This window comes from Psammomys obesus, unplaced genomic scaffold, assembly GCF_907164565.1.
Source record: "Psammomys obesus unplaced genomic scaffold, mPsaObe1.curated_primary_1811, whole genome shotgun sequence".
Lineage (NCBI taxonomy): Eukaryota > Metazoa > Chordata > Mammalia > Rodentia > Muridae > Psammomys > Psammomys obesus.
The window spans coordinates 7,167,884-7,189,739 of record NW_026596125.1 but is presented as its reverse complement, the minus strand read 5'-3'; the positions used below and the strand labels follow the sequence as shown (position 1 = coordinate 7,189,739).

Genomic DNA, 21,856 nt, shown 5'->3' with positions numbered 1-21,856 from the left:
CACACACACACACACACACACACACACACACACACACACACACACACCTGCTTGCTTACTCACCCACTTAAAGATAAATAAAATAGAAGTAAATTGGGGGCAGGGGAGATGGCTCAGAGGTTAAGAGCACTGGCTGCTCTTCCAAAGGTCCTGAGTTCAATGTCCAGCAGCCACATGGTGGCTGATAACCATCTATAATGGGATCTGGTGCCCTCTTCTGGCTTGCTGGCTCACATGCAGGCAGAATACGGTATAAATAATGGGTGAATGAATCTTTAAAAATTACATAAGTAAATTATTTATTTGTCCTGTAATATTCTCAATGTACAATCAATACTGAATTTTTCCCCATTTAAAAATTTTATGTGTATGGGTGTTTTGCCCAAATATGTATCTGCATATCACATGTGTACACTGGCCGAGGAGGCCACAAGAAAGCTCTGGATCCCCTGGAACTAGAGTTACACACGTGTCTGTGAGCTGGGTCCTCTGAAGGAGCGCTGCAGAGCCGTCTCTCCAGCCCCGATACATGATTCTTGGTGGGACACCTCTTCTCTTCCTCCGCCCACTTCCTTCTCTCCCCGTCCTCTTGTTCCTCTCCCTCTTTTCTCTTTTATACTCCTTGTCCAGCATATGTTTACCTTGTACAGCCTGTCTTCCCCGGGCTGGTGTCACGTGCGGACAGAGTTCCCTGCGGGCAGTGCTGTACAGCCTCGCTGCTGTAAGCAGCTGGAGAATGGAGGGACCTGAGCTCCTGCCAGGCGCTCTGAACCGGAGCTGCGCGCTTGTTGTTCACACTTGCCTCTACACCTGCCGAAGGCTGTGAAACCCCACCATGAGAGCTCCGCGGTGCCAGGGTTGCCGTTTGACTTCTTCCTCGACCGTAGCAGAGGGCCTGCCATCTAGAAGGCACCGTGTTTCTGGAGGAAAGGAATAAATGCGTGAACATCTTTCGTCCCTCCCCGGCCCCTCTTCCCTGTGCACAGTTAGTGCTGGGGTCCAACAGACAACGTTGGAGTCAAGAAGGTGTGAGTGGCAGAGCTGGAAGAGAAACTAGAACTTATGTTGTTACTAAGGAACCATGGAGACACACGTGGTACGAAGATGTTTACTATGGCAGTGACAAGCCAGAAACAGCACGAAGGGTCAGCAGCCAGGGCGATGCCTAAATGAACTGTGGGCTGTGCGGATACTGAAATTCTATGTCCTAATTCCGGCCAGGCACGGTGGTGCACGGTAGTGCTTGGCTGGGTGGACAGCCTAGGTTGCATAGTGAGACCGTGTTTTGAAAAAGGCATGTTGATATTGATGTGAGGCTGGGGGATATCGCTCAGGGGTAAAGCACTGGCTTAGCATGGGCAAGGCTCTGACACTACTCTGCTAATATGGAAATGTTCATTTAAATGGGAAAATGTTCAACTTTTGTGTGGCCCGAGAGGATGACGAGGTCACTTTAGTTACACACATAGAATCGCCCTTAGAGAGGTGTGAGCTGCCTCCTAGCACTAGTGTGGCTTTTAGGGGAGCTGGGTGTAAGTGAGTCTTTTTCCTTTAAACATTTAAACATTTTTGTTTGTTTATTTGTGTTCTCCCAAGACACAGTCCTGTTCCATAGCAAGATTGGTCATTATACAGCCCACGCTGGCCTCAGACTCTTGATCCTCGGCCTCCCAAGTGCTGAGATTACAAGTGTGCGCCGCCACATCTAGCTTCCTCCACCTCAGACCCTCACACCCGATTGCTTTTGTAATGTCTAGTTTCTCCTCAACTGAGCGAGGATTACTTATGTAGTACAGAAATAGAATATGGGTGAGGAAAGTAAGGGTTCTAGCCTGTGGCATTTATTTCAAAACGTATTACAAAACTCCCAAATACAAGTTTATAATGTTATACCCAAACAGTTGTGTTTAAATGTAGCAACAAGGAATTATTAAATGCTCGAGAGTTGAAGTCTGAACATTAAAACTCATGAGCCAGCTTTTGCTAAGTATCTATTTGGGGAAGTGAAAGTTGATTATGGTACAATCTTGTTCTGAATGGAATCCACCTAACCCTTTTCATGTGGGTTCTAAGTGCCCTATGGAGATTGAGTAATGATATGTAAGAGATAGCTCTAAAACCGTGCATTAGCGGGTGAGAGATGAATACGCACACGCATGCAGTGTCGGGCCTCTTTTCATGACCTTCCACGCTGACGCCTGGCCCCAGCCATTTCTACCTTGTGGCTCACTGACTTCACTCTAGCTGATCCATCTTCTCAAAGGACAGTCAGCTCATGTCCCCCCTCTTCATAAAACCCTTTAGTGCCTTGGGGTACACCTGTGTCTTCACAGTTACCATAATGCTGCTCACCTCTCACCTCATTGCCTGTCCCTCTGCCTTGACTCATGCCATGCCAACCAGACTGGCTTTTCTCCAGTGATTTGCACTTCCAATTCCTTTTCTGGAACACGGGGTCTTACCCATAGTGCCTTGCTTCCTCATGTCCTGAAGGCCTTTGCCTTTGAATTGGTGACATCTTCCTCAGCACCCCATACAAAAGACCCTTCATCTTGCTTAAGCTAGTTCAACTGGCTTCATTCTTCTTTATAATACTCACCTTCCCTGACATAAGTCCAGTTTTTTTATTGTTTGTCTTCCTCCACCAGAATGTAAACATCCTGAGGGCAAGGACTTTTCTCTTTAATGTACAGTGCCTGTAGTCCAGGATCAGCAGATTTGGGGAGAAGGGGAATTGAATTGATGTTAGGTACTTGGGACAGATCCTCATCCTGCTGAGGAGGTGCCTGAGGAGGGCTCCTTGCCTTGCTCAAGGTCATAGCTGGGACACCCAGCAGACATCCTGGCTGCAGCCACTCAGCATCAACTGCACACAGGGACCCTGGCCTTGTCCATCCTGCTTCTCCTGTGTTTTTCCAGTTCACACAGAATTTCAGCCCAGAATAGCAAAAAGAGAAACAGCTGTTCCTGCAGGTTTCTGGAAACGATTCCAGAGGGTTCATCCCTGGAAAAACAGTAGTGAGCTCAGGGTGGGAAGAAAGAAGCAGAGGAAGGGGTCCCAGCCATGAGGACAATGTGATAGGTTTGGTTTTGTGATTAAAATAACATCTGCTGCTGGTTTTGCAGAGTGTTTCTGGAAGGTGGGTGGTCTGTCTGAAGTGTCAGGTGGGGCCTGGCCCAGGAAGGTTCGGGATGTGCTGGCGGCTGAAGGATTCACTCAACAGACAGATGATGTAGGAAGGGACTGAGCCCAAAGGAGCATCTGGAAACCCCAGTGTGGCCTACAGGCCTGCTGGTCTCTGGCCCAGCCTCACTCCCAAGTGTCTCTAGGCCCCTCCCCCTTCCTGAGATGGATCAGACACCCCTTTGATGCCTGGAGAGCTCTGGCCTTCTCCCTCTCAAGCCCCATGTGGTTTGTTAATGGGCTGTGAAATGAGGGATTTCAGGCGTCGCTCATCCGTGTGAGCACAGTGGGGCAGTGGTGGGATGCTGATTCCACTCGGTGTTCTCAAGCCTGTCTGTCTGTCTGTCTGTCTCCCCAGATGCAGCTTCTGGATAAGTTTCCTATCGAAGGCGGCCAGAAGGATCCCAAGCAAAGGATCATCCCCTTCCTCCCTGGTAAGCACCAATGGCGGGGAAGGGATGAGGCTGGCTTAGGAGTGTTAACCACTCCCCCAAAGGATCTTCACCTGATAACCTGAGTTTGAGTCCCAGGACCTGCATGGTGGAAGGAGAGAACCAGCTTCTACAAGTTGTACTCCGATCGTCACGTGACAGCCCCACCTCCACCCCATGCACACAAAATAAAAATGTATTAGTAGTTTAAGATCATCCTCTGCTACATAGTGAGTTCCAGCCTGGGCTACATGCAACTCCACCTCAAATGGTTAAGAGGGCCCAGGTTCAGTTCTCAGCACCCACATGGCAGCTCACAACCTTTTGTAACAACCGTTCCCAGAGCATTCAAAGCCCTCTTCCGGCTTTCTTGGGCTTGAGGCAGGTTTGTGGTACACAGATGTCCATGCAAACAAAACACTCATGCACATAAAAATAATTTCTTTTTTCAGGACAGGGTTTCTCTGTGTAGCCTTGGCTGTCCTGGATGCTCTGTACACCAGGCTGGCCTCAAACTCAGAGAGATCCATCTGCCTCTCCCTTCCAAGTGCTGGGATTAAAGGTGTGTGACCGCTGCCTGGCTTTATAGGTTCATATATGTTTGTGTGTAAGTATAATATTTTTTAAGTTAAGTAGTATCATAAACTAAACAACCAATTCAGAATTGCTGAGCGACTTGGGTCCACCTGGGAAAGCTGCTAATCACAAGCCCAGCTGCTTCTCCCACCTCCCTTAAGTTGAACATAGTCCCTGAGTCTTGCCCTCCCGTAGGCCGCGTGCTACGGTGGCGCACTTCCCTCACACACGTGTGAGCTAGCAGACACAGGCTCTGAATCCAGCTCAGTTTAGCCAGTAGCTAGAATGGAACCTGTTCCATTCAATCAAGCATGTGCAATTTGGAGAAAAATGTCTCTGAGAAGTCGTGACCTGCTCTTACTGGGGTGTCTACAGTTTGAGTAGAGGCCTACAATGTAATTACAACATGCTTCCTTATCATTATTGAGTGTAGCTCTCCCTACAGAGAGCTGAAAAATCATTTCCTGAGGGATGAGGCTGTTAGGGTAAAGTGGCATAAGGAAGGCATGGACTCAGGGCTCCTCCCTGAACCATGAGGGAGGCACTGCCCCCTGGCTTTCGGGGGTCCTCAAGCCAGTAGGTCCAGCTGGTTCTCGGGACAGCTCCCTTCACAGTGGTCTTCCCACTGGGTCAATACAGGCCCTGGACCCTCACAGGCCAGCCTCCAGGCTGTTGTCAGAGAGGTGCTGGCGGCCTGTGCTCACCACCTGCTGTTGACTGAACACAGGTAGGGCACCTCCCATGGAGAGTGGCTCCCCTCTAAAGGGTTCCCTACCAGACCCTCAAACTCAGCACAAGGCTCTCCTGGGAAGACTAGCCAGAGCTTACAGTTTAGGCAAGCTATTGAGAGTAGGTGTTCACCCCCCTTCCTTCACGGGGGCAGAGCACAGCTTCTCCACTGTCAGCCTCTGAGTTACAAGACAGTGACTTTGCATGGAGCGCAGGGTTTGGAGTGCCCGGCATCTGTGTCTCAGCAACTGTAGTTTCTTCCAACAGTCTGGTTGCTGCATGGGTGTCCAGCCAGGACGCTCTAGGGAAAGGGTCCCAGAGGAACTCGAGGTCATCAGAGTTCTGTGGGTACTGGAGTTGGTCCTGGGACCTGAAGCTGCTCGGGTGGAATGAAGCTACTTCCTCCACTCTATCCCTGGCCAAAGCTACAAGGAAAGGGATAGCAATCCCATCAACCATGCTTGGGAGGGGAGCTATCTGGGCCAGGCTGAGGGGCTAGGGTGAGGCTGTCTCAGTTACTTGAAAGATTTTTCATCCAAGGAATCCTTGAAATAGTGAGAGATAGGACCGTTTCTACCATCAGAGTGACTTGAAGCTGGGCGTGGTGACGCACGCCTTTAACCCCAGCGCTGGTGAGGCAGGCCAGTCAGGGCTACATACATAGTGAGACCCTATTTCCCCAAATAAATACACAATGAAACATTTTTTAGATGGAGGAGGTGGGACTTGGAGAGATGGTGTTGCAGGGGGCCCAAGCTGAGTTCCCAGAACCTACGTAGGGCAGATCAGTAACTCCAGTTCCAGGGGATCCAAAACCTCCAGCCTCTGCCGTTACCCGAACACAGGTACCTTCGCCCCGTGCGCATAATTAAAAATACAATTAATTGTTAGTTGGGCCATGGTGGTGCCCGACTTGGATGTGAGTGAAGCAAACTTTAGTCTTAGTGAAGTAAACTGACCCTGCCTCTGGGAAAAGTCACCACTTACAACCCCGTATAAGTGTAACTTTTGTGTGTTACTCGTTACTTGCATAGTAGGGAGTGTTGTTGAAAGGAATGGGGTTGACTAATCCCTCCTAAAGGAAACTCTCCCTTTTCTTAGCCGTGCTTACTCACTCCCCGGGACCTTCAGACTGGGCTAGCCTTTGGGGCACACAGCGGGGGCCCTGCCCCTGTGTCCCTCCAGCTTGCTGGAAGCTACCTTAGACCCTTTGTTCTCCACATTTTCCTCAGAAGGCCGAAGGTTTCTTGCACCAGCATACCCGTGGGTCCCTGGGTCCCCCAGGGCAGAGGGCATTGGAAAGGGATGTGTTTTAGTAGCTGCATCCCCCGTCTTAGCTTGAGACATGGATTCAGCTGCAAGGGACTTGGGAATACTTGTGAAATTCACAAGAGAGAGAGTCACTGGTCATCTCAATAGTAGGTCTTGTGTCACTGGACACCAGCTAGTTTCTGCCTCCTTACCTTTGGAGGTGTGTCTGAGGCCACCTGCTGATTTTCCCAGAGTCACCCAAGGAGCAGAGATTTAACAAAACCCCAAGAGTACACATACTCCAAGCACCTCAGCCAGCCACAAAATGGCAGCATTTTGTCTCTCCTGGAATTTCATGGTAAGGAAAGCTCCAGGGAGGAGCAAGAGGGCAAACTTTATGTTCAGAGGGCTCAAGGTGCTGGGGCATGAGCATTTATGCTGCCTGAGAGGAGCTTGGGGTATGTTCTGAGGACCAGTCCGGACCACAGGCTCATGGCTAACATCTTGACGTGTCTGGCTGGTATCAGTAATTGAGAAAGCAGAGAACTCAGAGAACTGAGGGAAGCTGAGGCTTGGTTGCATGCTCACTCATCTGCCTGGCAAATCCAGGTAGGAAATTCTGTGCAGGAGCAGTGCATCTTGGCATCTGGACACAGGCTGGGCATATGTCCAGGCAGGTCTGGCCCACCTACAGTTCAGGCCAGCCTGTAGGTTTGTGAGCACCCAGTGTTCCTGCCATAGAATCTTCGTCCCAGAGAGGCTGGCTCCTGAGGGTACCCAGTGCTTTCAGGAGACAGGGATAGGATTTAGGGGAGGTCTGTGAACAGGGACAATGAGGAGGTAGAGGCAGGGATTGGCCAGTCACTGATATTTGTATAGCAGTTAAATCCTGTGTAAAGTAGGTGGACTGCCCTTAGGGGCCCCCAAGTTGTTTTCACCTGGGCTAAAACCTGTTTTCTGGATTCTGGAACTGAAGGGCCACTGTACAGAACCACCAGCCTCCACAAGGCCTGAGGAGCTAGAAGCCCACGAGCAAGGGGCAGCTCTCCAGTAGGTGTCTCAGGGTAGAACATGTGCATGGCTCAGGCCAAGAAAGGGCAAGAGTAATTCATGAGCTTGGGCATCCTGAGAAGGGAGGATGAGGATAGGATCCCCCTCCCCCCACTGTACCTCCAAACCCGGGATTGCGTGAGCGTGAGGAGACATGCCTATCCCTCTGGCTGACCTCTGTGGCTCTCTGAGACAAGGCCCTTGTCCTCCTCAGTCTTCACTCATGTTTCTGTTGTAGGGCTGGACGGGTGGCTTGTGCTGTGTTAAGACTTGTTGATCGGTTTCCTTATTTACACACATTTTACCAAGCTACTAGTATATGCCTGGGCTTGTACTGGCCACTCCTAATTGCTCACCTCGGGTTCACTGAGGGGCATCAACCCCCAGGTTAGAGAAAAATCAATGTTGGGGCTAGCAGATGGCTTGGTGGCACTTGCCACCAAAAGGAGTTTAATCCCTGGAACCCACATTGTGGAAGGAAAGACTGTTCAAACTGTCTTCTGACACACACACACACACACACACACACACACACACGCACTCACAGAAAACAGTGATAGAAGTATTTAGAAAAAGAGAGGTCATCATCACTCAGCCACACATGGTGCTGACGTGCTGTCTCAGCCAGCTTCCGCGAGGCTGTGTTTGCTTTCCTCCACTGCCTCTGTGCCCATCAAGTTAGGCCTGAGACTACGCGCAAGCACCGTTGTCCCTCCCTCAGTTGCCATCTCAAGCACTGGGAGTTCCCGTTTGGCGTCAGGTAGCCTGAACTTCTTGGGAATCCGGTGACCTGGAAGGGCTTTCCCAATTGCATTAAGTGACTGAGATCTTTGGCATGGAGTAATTATTTTTGTGTGATTAAACTATATAGTGTATTTTCATTTTACACAATTACACATTTGTAGCGCTAAGGTTCTCAGAGCACCATATTCATTCAATTATGAACCTAACATAATTGCTGTTGAGGGTTTTTAAAAATACTGCCTTTAAAAAAAAACAACCCTTTCCTCCCTTTCTTTTTGAGATAGGGCGTTGTCTTAGGGCTTCTGTTGCTGTGACAAAATACCACAACCAAAAGCAACTTGGGGAGGAAAGCGTTTGTTTCAGTTTGCAGCTCTCAGATTGTAATTCAGGCCCAACACTGAGGAAGTCAGGACAGGAATTCTAGCAGGACGGGAACCGGAAAGCAGGAGCTGAAGCAGAGGCTATGGGGAGACACTGCTTCCTGGCTTGTTCTCCATGACTTGCTCAGCCTGCATCCAGGACCACTTGCCCCGATGTGACACCCTTCCCCACATTAGTAACTAAGTAAGAAAATGTCCCACAGCCTTGAAGGCCAGTCTTCTGGAGGCATTTCCTCAACTGTGGTTTCTTCTACTCACTTAGAAGAAACCGTGTCAAGTTAATAAAACGGAACCAACCAGGATAGGCCTGAAGGAGCCTTGCTGGTTTTGGTCTTGCTATAAGCTGAGGGTGACCTTGAACTCTTGATCTTCTTGCCTCTGCCTCCCAAGTGCTGTGATTATAGGAATGTACCACTTATATCTGGCTTTAACTTTTAATTTTGAAATAATTACAGACTCATGAAATGTTGCCAAAAATACCAGCTACCATACATTGCTCTTTCCCAGTCCCACCACTGAAATGCAGAGTGGGTGGTCTTATTCCACTATAAAGGAGGAGGCCAGAACAGCCTTTTTCTACCATCAAATTACTTCCTGTAATGGAACAGCTCTCTCTCTTTTTTTTTTCAGATTTCTTTTTTTTTAAGATTTATTTATTATGTATACAGTATTCTGCCTGCATGTACACATGTACACCAGAAGAGGGCACCAGATCTCATTACAGATGGTTATGAGCCACCATATGGTTTTTGGGAATTGAACTCAGGACCTTTGGAGGAACAGCCAGTGCTCTTAACCTCTGAACCATCTCTCCAGCCCCCCAGATTTCATTTGTAAAGTATGTGTGTCTCAGTATAAGTTTGTGCATACATGTGCAGTACCTCCAGAGGCCAGAAGACGTCCTCAGATTCCCATGGAACTGGAATTAGAGGCAGTTTTGAGTGGCCCAACGTGGGTGCCGGGAAGTGAACTCTGCAAGGGTAGAGCACCTCGCCAGCCTGGACCATCTTAATAATGACAGTATGCTTTCAAAACCAGAAAATTGATGTTGGCAGCTTAAATTAACTAGACCCTTCCCCCAAGTGGGTGATTTCTGCATTAAGCACACGGGGAATGCTACTGAGTGAGCAGGCCAGCTGGCCGGTGAGAAGGTCAGAGGCCCAAGAGCCACTCTGCAGTCAGGTGCTCCGAATTCCTGCTTACAGCAAAAACGCTGTGGGTAGAACCTGGTTTGCATGAAGGAACTGTCCTCAAGGCTCCTGAACAAATTCCTTAGGACAAATGCCACCATCTTTCAGTTGTTCCCAGTGGGTTTTTAGGTTTTTGTTTTGTTTTGTTGGTTTTTGAGACACGGTTTCTCTGTGTAGCCCTGGCTGTCCAGGACTCACTCTGTAGACCAGGTTGGCCTTGAACTCATAAAGATCCACCTACCTCTGCCTCCCAGAGTGCTGGGATTACAGGCTTGCGCCACTACACCCAGCTATGTTTTTTAGTTTTATTGTGTTTTTGTTTGTTTGTTTGTTGAAACAGAGTCCCTCTATGTAGTCTTGATTGTCCTGGAACTCACTGAGTAGACCACGCTTGCTCCAAACCCACAGGGATCTTCTTGCCTCTGCCTCCTCAGTAGTCAAAGACATAAGCCACATATTTTATTAAAAAGCATGTGAGCTGGGTAGTGGTGGTTCATGCCTTTCGTCCCAGCACTTGGGAGGCAGAAGCAGACAGATATCTGAGTTCCAGGAAAGCCAGGGCCACACAGAAAAGTCCTGTCTCAAAAAAACAAAACCAAACCAAAAACAAATTATTTAAGAAGCATGTGGTAAATTCTGTTACAAAATGAAGTACCTCTAAAAGAAGTTTCTTTCATTGAGGTGGTGCTTGTCTGTTAACCCAGCACTTAAGAGGCTGGAGAAGGGTAGTTCAAGCTTAACCTGAGCTACACAGTGAGTTCAAGGCCAGCCTAGGTTATGTATTGAGATCCTACCTGTGATAATAATAATAATAATAATAATAATAATAATAATAATAATAATAATAATAATAATAAAGATCCTACCTGTAATAATAATAACAATAATAGAAGAATCTATGGTGTTGGGGTTGCTGGGAACGAGAGCTGGGTGACTTGGCAGTCACCTTGACCTCTCAGGCTTTCGGGATAGGAACAGCATTGTGAAGAAATGTGAGTGGATCAAGGTGTGATATACCAGCCTGTTCTAGCACTTGTGGGATGGAAGTAAGAGGATCAAGAGTTCAAGACCAGCCTGGGTTACATATGACATGATCTCACAAAAAAGCCCATTCACGGTGCTGGACTGAGGCCTATTTGTGAGGCAGCTTAGCTTACTGATTTCATGGTTAACCATATAAAACATAACAGTCTTGATTCAGAGACATTAGATTTTATTACAGCCAATGTGGATAAATTTCTCACGTCCTCCAAGTTCCCATGAGGTAACAGGATAGTCTGGGACAGGAAGGGAGGCTGGATGTCAGGGAGCCTACGTCTTTTATTACAGGCAGGAAGCAAACCTGCTTCTTCACCACAGAGAGATGCGCCCAGGCTGTTATCTCTGGAAAGATAATCCAAAACAAAAAGCCTGCTGCCTGTTTAGGAGGCTTCCACCTGTGGAATACCACAGAGCCAGGGGTGGTAGTCTCCCACAGGTATTTGGGGCCTGTTTGGAGGGGTGGGTAGAAAAGCAAGTGCCTTTTGGGTACTCAGACATGGTTGGGTCTGCAGCCTCTGGAGCAGCCTGCTGTTTACGGGGAAGCTTCTGCCTCATTTTAAAAGACTATTGTGGAAAATCCATCTCCTGTTGCCCATCCTGGGATTGGAGTCCATTTCCTTTGTATCCTGAGTTGGCTGGCCCAAGGAGCCTCCCTGGGAGGAAATGGTCATTACAGAGCAGAGCGGCGTGTATATAGCTGCTGATGTGAAAAGCAAACAACTGTGACGGGGCCCAGGGACCTCAGAAGCCAGGCAGTGGAGCAGAAAGAGCTGTACTCACTCTGCCAAGGCTGTGCTAGGCCACCTTCCACTTACGAGCTATCTGTGCCTCTGTACTGGCCTCACTTTACCTCCGGGCTTCCAGAAAGCCCTGTGGCCCTCATCCACTGAGTCGGCCCCATAGAGCCCTTTGTACCCCTGGGTGAATGAGGTATAGAGCTATAAGATGACCACAGAGTGACCTCGTAACTCTAATCAAGGCAGGGGCTGCCAACCTGAAGACTGCCTGCTGACCTCCTCGGCTCACAGGATGGTATTTTTAGACAGCAGGCAGTGCTTGCGTCTTTTGTACTAGCCCGACAGTTTACATACCAGTTCCTTAATGAAGAGGAGTTTGGAGCCACAGTGCAGGAGGGTGCTGAGTGAACTAGAGACAGAAGGCTTTCCTCTCCCTTACCGTGGAGGAGGCCCGTGCGGCAGATCCGGTGTTTGTTCAGCACCAAAGGAAGCAGGGGGAAGGGACAGTTTTTAGCTAGCCTGAGGAGAGCTGGCCCTCTTGCTCAGCTCTAGGTGTTTCTCTCCATCTCCACCAGGCACTAGCCTTGTAAGAAGCCTTTCCCCCAAAGGATCTGGAAACTGGGGCAAGCAATGACTCTGAACTCCAGCAGAATGCAGCCTCTGAGGGCAAGGGCAAAGGATGTTTCTGGATGCCGCTGGTAACCTGAAATGGCAGGAAAAAGACAAACCTCTGTGATAGGGACAAGACAGACAGGGTCTTCTGGGAATGCTGGGGTCTACAAGCCATCAACAAAATTACAGGCCTGAACCGCTCACCTCCATCCTTCTGGGAAGGAATGGATGTCCTCTTGTAATCATAGCTCCCACACTATAATCTGGGGCCAGCAGCTACCAAGGCCTTCCCTGAGCACACAGCTCTGAGTGCTGCACCGAGGAGCTGTATTCATTTATTCCTTTCCTGCCTCAGGTATTTATCCAGCATCTACTGTGTGCCGGGACCAGCTGTGGGCAGCGATAATATAGCTGAGAACAAGAGGCCAGATCACGGTTGACAGGAAGTTTATCTTTCAATGGTGGGGAGGGTTTCAGAAAGCAAACAAATGAGCAATTTCAAGTAGTGACAAGACCCAGAGAGAAAAAGAGCAGTAAGTGAGGTGGCCCAGGATGACTGAGATGTGTTGACCAGGAGGGGCCTTTGCAGAGGAGATGTCTGAACTGAGCCAGGCATGGGTAGATCAGCGTCCAGGGATGCCAGCTGAGAGGACAGCAGGAAAGTGACCCGAGGAGGCTCTAAGAATTTTGTGTGACTAACAGCATGAACTCGTGGAGAAGGGGGCAGGCTAGCTGACCACAGAGAGTTGGGCAGACAGGAGTTGGGATCAAGAAGGTTACCCCTGAAAAGGGAGTCAGCAGCTCCACAGGAGTGTGAACTGTGAGGCCCTGCCTGTCAAGGCAGTGTCGCTAGCCCCAGGAGCATCCACCGCCAGGTCCCCCCTCCCACAGTTGTGCGGGCAGTGGCTTCACAGGGGTTTTTTTCTAGTCTTGAAAGAGGATGTGGATCAGGCCCCAAACCCTCTCTCTACCATATCTCAACACTTCAGAGCCAGGAAAAGCTGGCCACTTCTCAGAATTTTCTGTGTCCTTTGTCCCTGGCTTAGAGATCCCTTCAGAAGGAGGTCAGCCTCCTGAGCACCTGCCCCAAGGCAGTACCCTGGGGTATCTCTGAGGACTCTTTCCCAGTGGCCTTTGGTTGAAACACACGCTGACCACACTCCTGCAGCCTCCGGCAGCCCAGGTTGTTTGACATGCAGGAAATGCACTCTGGCCTGGAAGCAGCCGGGGTTCTCCTCCAGTCCCTCCCAGAGCTATCAGCTGCACGCCCCCCTCCCCAGTTGTTGACACCACCATCAACAATGATGGATGTGGCGTCAGGCCTCTTTAACACTCATGACCTTCCCTACCTCATGCCCTTCACCCTGGAAAGAAATAATTTCCTTATGGAAGCCTGGTGTCTTTTTACAAGGTCAAGTCTCTCACTTTGTGCTTAGAACAGTTAACACTCTGGTGTCTCCTGGAGCGGTGGTGTGAGCAGACTCACATTCAAGCATTGTTACTCAGCCCCGGTTTAGTAGTGGTAAAGAGGCAAGAGGGAAACTAAGGCAGGAGAAGGAAGAGAGGCTTTATGGGCTAATATCAGGCCACAAGTCATATATATATATATGAAGATAATTCATAATATAAATATATACATGTATTAGAGGGAGGATAAGTTAAGGGGCTGTGGACTGCCAGTGGGGGTCAGGGAGGGGTCAAGAATGATGGCACCATAGATCTGTTTGTCAGGGTCAGCCCTGGTCAAAACACAAACCAGCATCTTACAATGGCCGCATTCCCAGACCTACCCTGTGTTCACCATAAAGGGGCAGAAGATGGTTTCCTCTGCTCTCCCTCAGGTAGCCACTGCCTTCGGAACATTCGAAAGGTGCTTTGTGGAGATGCAGTTTGGTTGGTAGAGCGCTAAAGCCCTGGGTTTGAGCCCCTGCACTGCATACACTGAGCATGGGGATACATGCCTGTGGTCCCAGTCCCAGTACTCGGGAGGCAGAGGCAGAAAGATTGAAGTTTAAGCTCCTCCTTTGCTACATACCAAGTTTGAAGCCAGCCTAGGTCACCCTGACTGGACTAAGGCCCAAAGACAGAGCCCCAGCCTTTCCTTTCTCTGACAGGGTCTGAGCTGGCTCTTAGAGGCCCTGCCTACCTTATAAACTGATGCTTCATCCAGCCTGTGCTGCCTGACATGGAGTCTAGTCATCAGACCCTGGACACTCCCTCTAGGGAGCCAGTAGCCCCCCATCTCCACAGACGCCAGAAGAGGCCTAGGCTGTCAGGCTGTCTGGTCTCCAAGCCACAGATCTGGCCAAAGGGGGTTGGCATGGCCTGAACAGTCTGTGAATGTGCCTCCAGAAGACAGGGGAGCAGCCTGGGAGAGGACTAGGATCTTTCGCCTGGCTCATCTCTACCATCACAAGCTGGGGAGCCAAAAAGGACAAAGGTCATACCTGTTTCCCTCTGGGCCAAAGCACAAGACAATGGGTTTCACTTAGAGAGAAAGACTGTGGGAGGACATCAGGGAGACCAGCAGGCTTTGGACTCGAATCTGCTCTTAAACCTGGGCTTCTTACTCCGTGCTACTGGCCCCACTAGATGGGGGAGAATGAGCAGAAGTGTGCAAGCGCCGTGACATTTATTTTAGCACCGGGGCCTCAGAGCCAGCACACTTGGGGTTCATGTGCCATCTCAGCCTCCTTGTAGCCTTGTGCCATGAGCCTGTTCCCCTCAGCACCGTCAGTGTGGCTCAGCACTAACGGAAAGTCGTCAGTGAGGCGCAGTGAACACCCACAGTGCCGTGGTGAGCGTGGTTATGACTGTGTGGTGAGCCTGCCCCCTGGGCTGCTGTGACTGCAGCCTTCTGGAATTTTCTCCCGGAAGGAGGGTTCTTCTCAGGCGGGGTCTTAGGCGGTTGAGGATTTGCTGCTCAGAATGTGGTCAGCAACTGGGGTGTCATTCGGGAGCTCGTTAGACACAGAGTCTCCACCCCAGACCTGCTGAATCAGGACTGTATCTTACCAAGAGCTCGGTAAAGGGTGAGACACACTTGTGGAAAGCCCTCAGAGCCTCTCGGTAGGCCTCTTGCTCTATTTTTAATGCACTCTTGTTGTCTTGTTCAGTCAGCTCATGTACTGTAAACATGTGATCAAATACATGTATTGTAAATACTAATGATCAAAGACATCCTTACATCAGAATACAGGTGCGCAGGAAATCAGGGCCTTGCGTGGCAACTTGACGGGGTCTATGTCTTGGCCTGTGGTCCTCACACATCCCAGAGATACCTACTTGCTTATGGGATCTGCACCCAGTGGGATGGGGTCAGGCAGCATGGCCACCTGTTTCTCATCACTAGACGGAGCAGGAGGATGCTGGGGTCCCGCCTCATCAGCTGTGAGGCAGGATTCTCTCCCTCCCGCCCAAGGCCAGGGGAAATGTGGAGGCGAGAGTATCGCTGAAGTGTTCGTTTTAGAGATTTTGCAGCACACACCTGCCATCCCAGCATGTGGAGTCTGAGGCAGGAAGGTTGAGGTAGTAGGTCAGCCTGAGCGTCTTACCCCTTGTCTTCCTAAGACCTCGTCTTCCCCATCCCCCTAAAAATGGACAGAGGAGAGACCAGTCTCCAAGTCCCCAGGCCCTCTGTGGAGGCCATGTGAAAATCAGAACAGACGGAGGGTGTAAGCTCTTTACCATGTGAATCCTGAGAATCAAACTTGGATTATTTGGCCTGGAGGCAAGTGTATCTACCCACTGAACTGTCCTTCCCATCAGTGGCATGGCATTAAGACTGACTCAGACCTAAGCGTTCACTCATGTACTGCTAAAGGCAAAAGGAGGCTGTCATGGGAGTCTTGGGCAGTGACATTAAGACAGAAAAATAAACTGAGATTTCTAAGGTATCTCTTTTGCCCTAGTATGGGCATAATAATGCATACTTGTAATTGGAAGACTCCCCTCAAACAAGCAAGCAAACAAATAAACGGATGATAATTGCAAACTAGAGCTTTAAAATAAGGAAGGCCTGGAAGACACCTGAGGCAAGCTGGCAGTGTGGCAGCCTGGCCACACTCCTGCCCTTGAACTTTTAGTCTGAAAGCTGAATTTTCAAGGCATTGGGAATGACTTCAGTGGACCCAATGGGTAGGATGTTCTTGCTTATTGAACACGTACGATCCTGCAAAATAGAGGATGGCTGCTGTTCAAAACATGTGCCTGGCCTAGAGGTGAGTGTGTGTGTGTGTGTGTGTGTGTGTGTGTGTGTTTGAGACAGGGTTTCTCTGTATAGCCTCTGCTGTCCTGGACTCACTTTGTAGAGCAGGCTGGTCTCGAACTCACAGAGATCTGCCTGCCGCTGCTTGAGGTGACTTTTTTTTTTTTTAATTGAATTGATTATATGGAAAAAGTTGTAGAACCTTCTAAGAAACTGCGATGGGACCTGTAGATTTTTCTTTAAATATATATTAAACAATTCTAAATAAGAGAAGACTAATGTCAAAGGATTATACTTACTATTCAGTAAGTGTATATTGTCCTAATATCATCCAGTTTAATGACAATAAATCTGCAGATAAGACTCACAGGCTAGGAAGGCCATATGACTTTCCATGACCACTTAGCTAGTGAGAGGCAGAGCTGGCTTCAAACCTAGACCCCTCCTCTTCTGTGTCCTGTTACCTTAGCTGCTCCCCCATCCAAAAAGAAAAAGAAAAAGAAAAAAGAAAAACTTAGAGAAGGAAGGATAAGAACCCACTGTCACCAATGCAAAGGTTCAAAGGTGAAGGCCAGGGCAGAGCCCTGGCTGAGAATGTCCTAGAAGCACTCACAACAGTGAGACAATTGAGATTACCAGTTGAGAGTTGGCACATTGCTAACACTAGGGCTTTTTTTTTTTTTTCTGTAAACCTTGTTTCAAGTTTTATATCATGCTTCTAAAACTACAGCGATCAGAAGTCTCTCAGGGCTTTCTGTTTAGTAGAGTCACATGCTAATAAAGGTTTTGTGTCCATTGCATTTTTCTTGATGATCATTCAACCTACCTTACCTTTATTTGCCACCTAGTGGCAGATCCTCAAATTGCAGGTATAGTACTCCAGAGGAAATACATAAGAACACCACGAATGCTGCTCCTAAACCACAGTTTAGCATAGACCAAAAATGGCGGTAGAAGAAACCCTTTTGGAGGCTGGAGAGATGGCTCAGCGTTTAAGAGCACTGGATGCTCTTCCAAAGGACCCGGGTTCAATTCCCAGCACCCACATGCTAACTCAAAGCTGTCTGTAACTAGTTCCAAGGGATCTAACACCCCCACACAGACTTATATACAGACAAAACACCAATGCACATGAAATAAAAATAAATTATTTTTAAGAAAACTCTTTTACCTTTGTTTTTCTATCTGATAGTAAATCCTCCAAGTTTCCGTTTGGGATACCAAGTAGAATCTTGAGAAATACTCTATTCTTGTTTTTACTTCTTCATTCCTAAATCTCACAGGAAAAAGGCTCTGGGCTCATTTTTCTGTGTCTGGTAGCACATCTATTAATACAGACATGGTACTCTGTGCTTTGTAGAGTCCCATTCATTCAGACATCACATAAGAAGAATCACAGCCTGAGTTTCACAGCCGACTCTGTGAAATACAAGGATTGACCTGTTAGTGTATTGCTTTTCTCTAAAAGCCATTAATAAGTGCCTAGTGATGGAATATTATGCAAAAGGAAAAACATTTCAGGGAAATGGGGGTCTTCTAACCCTGCCTCAAATCTAGCCACACTGGAAGCATGTGTCTGCCTCTGCATAAGGCCGGCTTTGTGCCCCTCTGATCCCTCTGTCCCCTGCTGCTCCCGTTTCCTTTGAAAGGTGCAGAAAGCCCCCTTGTCCTGAGTGTTTTTCTGCAAAAGGGCTCCTACTGAAAGCCTGCACACACAACCAAGGCTCTGACCTTCACCTCTGCCCCCGACTTACTCTGACAAAGAGTTCTTCTCTTCCCTCCTCTAAGTTTTTTTGGAGAAAGCAACTGAGGCTAGCAAAGAACTGAATGAAAATAGAAAGCAGTGTATACGAAATGATGGCCCCCAAATTATCTGGAGACATGAACGTCGGCCAAGCAGCAGGCAGCCACAAACCACGCAGGCGTGGTGGCGAGAATGGGTTACTGTCAGTTCACTGCTGGTGGGTACTTCCAGCATGTGAATGGGGCCTGGCAAACCCATTTATCTGTCAAGTGTTCTAGAACATCCTCCTTGCCCGTTGCCCCAACACCCATTAGCCATGTGACCAAGAACATACAGCAAAGTTTAAGTCCCACCCCTGGGCCCAGATCTGGCAGTCATTTGACTCGGGGACATCCAGAAGCTATCTCTGGATAGCTTCAACTTTGGTCATGAGAATTTTAGATGCTGGGGTTTGCAGAGAGCAGGAACCATGGCTTATTTCATCTTGTGATGTGAGTGGGAATCTGGGCCACCAGCCAGGGCCAGATGAGTTCTATGGCTCTCTGAAGCAATGTCGTCTCTTATTGCTGGCCGAGGACTGGGATAGGATTTTGACAGAGCAAGGATGGCCAAGTTGGAAACGCTGGGTGGGGTAACCTGTAGCTGCTGCAGCCTGGCCTCTCACGGTTTTGTGAGGTAGGGCAAGTCATACACTTCTGTGAGCTCAACTTGGACCTAGGGAAATGAGGGCTTGCATAGGATGGCTTCAGCGGCCTCTCAGTTTTTACCCCATGATCCATGAAGTTCCTGCTGACAATGGCAGGACCCAAATTGAGCTCATGTAATGTCAGCCGGCCTGACCTCAGGCTTTAGATGTGAGAAAGAAGAACTTAGAATGTACTTTGTCATCTTGGGTAAAAAATTGTGATTCTGTGGGCATGGTGTTGCATGCTTGTAATCCCAGAACTCAGGAGACTGAGGCAGGAAAATAGAGGGTTTTGAGGCCAGCTTGGAGCAAGAACCCTGTGTCAAAAAAAAAAAAAAAAAGGTTTAATGCATTGAGACAATACCTCAGTATTACGTGCCTTTTTAGCATGTGTGTGAGGTCCTGAGTTCAGCCTGCATACAGTAAACAAATAAACAAATAAATAAATAAATAAATAAATAAATAAATAAATAAATAGGTGGTCCTTGGTCTTGAAGGTCCAGGAATTCTGAAACACATTTCAGAAACACTTGCTGTGTGGCCCCTGGCATCAGGCTGTTCCCCATTCTTCTCACACGTTCATGACCCACACCCTGGGCTGTTACCCCAGCGTCCCCTTCCTCAGGACAAATGCACCCCACTCTGTCGCCACCTTGAACTGACTTCAGCTTCTCAGATGGCCCAGTCACTCTCATCACTGGACTTTCGATGGGGTTCCTGACTCCACCCAGAACATTCTTTCTACTGTCCCTGCTCCCTCCCTGACCCACCGTGGCACGACGCTGTCATCTGAATGTAGGCGCTGTGTCTGTTGGGCACATTCGCACCCCAGCCTCCAGTGCAGTGGCTGGCCGAGCAGACACACAGCTCTGTGTTCACAAAAGGAACAGAGGTGCCAAAAGAGCTAAACGCACAGGCATCCTCTGTGTGGAGGTAGGTGGGCAGGCTTCCAACCCCAGCTCTGCCCTTTCTAGGGAGTGACCTGCAGTAGGGCCGCTCAGCTTTGGAGCTCCAGTTTACCCATCTGTAAAATGGAAGTAACTTCAGTACCTCCCTTCTAAAGTATAGGTCACTGTGCTGCTCAGATAACATCAACAGAACATGTGGCACAGAGCACTTCGTCCAGACCACGTGTCTGGCTTGCCTTCTCCTTGTCGTCACATCCTTGCGGAAGTGGTGAATTCTGTGTGTGTGGAGGTGGCTGAACAGGGTTGACTGTGTGGGCTCGGTATTGCCGGCTGCGCTCGACCTCAGGGAAGCAGGCTTTGAGGTGATTGCCCTCTCTCAGGAGAGGCCGGGCCTAGCTGTGGTCCTGAGGTTTCCTTGCCTAAGGGAATTCAGGCAACCTCCCCATTGCCCAGAGGGTCAGTAGCGAACAAAGGCCCTTCAAGTCTCTGCTGAGCAAGGATTGCCATCCCCTGCCCCAGAAGGCTGGGCCTGTCTGCTGTGGCCCTCGGAGTCCTGGCAGCCTGGGGCCTGGCCCAGTTACCCCACACACTTTAGCATGCCACAGAGAGAGGCAGCCAGGATGCTTTGGCCAGTATCCCTCCACCCCCATTCCGAGGACAGCTCCCCACGGGGGCGGAGTTGAGGCAGCCAGGCTGAATGGGGCCCTTTATCCCCAGCTCCCCCTGGGAGGCCGAGCCACTGCCCACCACACCCGAGTCCAGGAGGAGTTGAGCAGGGACACTTGGCCTCAGTAGCAGCCTCTCTTATTAACCAGGCTCTCTGGCCCCACTATGTCTGGGTCCTGGAAGATGAGTCCAGCCCTCGCCTCAGAGATGGCAGCCCCAGTGTGCCAGGAGAGAGAGTGCATGTGTACCTACACGTGTGTGTAGAAATGAGAGAGACGCCCAGAGCAGGACTGTGTGGACACACGCTCCCCAGCGCATTGATTGCACTCAGCACAAGTCAGCGGCGGCTGTGCTGGGCCCTGAGGACATCTGCTGGCATTGTTCTGCAGTCTGTTCTGCAGCAGAACTGTGAAGAGAGGCAGTCCGAACACCAGCAGGAGCGGTGCACTCTGGGAACTAACTGACTCCTGGTAGTTGTGCTCTGACCCACACAACAGGCACAGGCACATGCACGCACAGAGAATGAATCAGTATAGAGAATTTGAAATAAAATAGCATTATCCTGAAGCTGGGCATGGTGGCATAGACTCGTAATCCAGCCCTTGTTAAGGCTAAGGCAGAAGGATTACCACCAGTTTCAAGCCAGCCTAGGCAACATAATTAATTCTAGCCTGGGCTACAGAGTGAGACCCTGTCATAGCAACAGCAGCCACCACTATTCTGACTGCTAAGGAGTGCAAACAGACAGAAGTGTGTTCAGTGGTACACATCCAGCTGTTGGAGAGGCTGAGATGGGAAGATATTTGAGCCCAGAGAGTTGAGGACAGACTGGCTCAAAGTAAATAAATAAGTAAATGAATGAGAAGAGGGATGAAGGGAAGAAGACGTACTCAAAGGTTGGCTCTGTAGGACTCATGTGGACAATGTCGTCTTCACCTAGTAGGAGAGGACTGTGCCCGGATACTGCTTCTAATCCACCTTCCAGACTCATTACTGGGTGAGTGAGATAGCTTTCATTTGGGAAGCCTGCTATGTACAGGAGCACAGTGGTGTCGCCGCTGTGCTGGGTGGCCTTAAGTTCTAAAACATTTTGTCCCCTTAAGCCTGGGTCTGGGAGCTAAAAAGTCCTCACCTCCTCCCCAAGATGCCACAACCCTTCCTTGAGCTATGTGGACTGTGGCAACAGCAAAGTTAAGAGTTTTGTTTGTTTTAAAACAGGGCCTCTCTCTGTAGCCTGGCCTGGCCTGGCCTGGAACTCATGACCATCCACCACCTTAGGTGTCCAGTGCTGAACCGTCACACCCAGCTAAGGGCTGTCATTTCATCCAGGGTGAAACGGTGGGCTTTTCCAAGTGTTTCCCTGGGTGTAGGAGCCAGGCAGCGGGACAAAGTACTCCCCTGGCACTCGCAAAGCCCTGGGTTGGTCACAGCGATACACAGCCTGGGTGTGGTGACGCCGACCTGTGATGCCAGCATCTGAGAGGTTCTCTCTTGTAATCTCCTATAGAGGGTTCGCCATGGCCCTAGGACCTGTGGGCACAGCCCTCATTTGGAAAGGGTCTCTGCTGTGTGAGTAAGTGAAAGATCTCAAGAGACCAGGACAGGTGAGATGGCCCAGTGGGTAAGCGTGTGTCACCAGCCTGATGACCTGAGTTTGATCCCTGGGACCCTTGGGGTCTGACTTCTGATTGTTATCCCCTGACTTCTCCTGACCTCTGCAT

General features: G+C 49.4%; 1 protein-coding gene across 3 annotated transcripts in view; it reads left to right on the top strand.

Moving 5' to 3' along the window:
- The window catches only part of Sh3pxd2a (SH3 and PX domains 2A), a 203,561-nt gene that overhangs the window by 67,519 nt on the left and 114,186 nt on the right, over positions 1-21,856 (top strand). For all 3 annotated transcript variants that reach the window (XM_055591630.1, XM_055591631.1, XM_055591629.1), the window contains exon 3: positions 3,543-3,618. In XM_055591630.1, the coding sequence (XP_055447605.1) occupies positions 3,543-3,618 (76 nt within the window). The remainder of the gene's footprint in view (positions 1-3,542; positions 3,619-21,856) is intronic.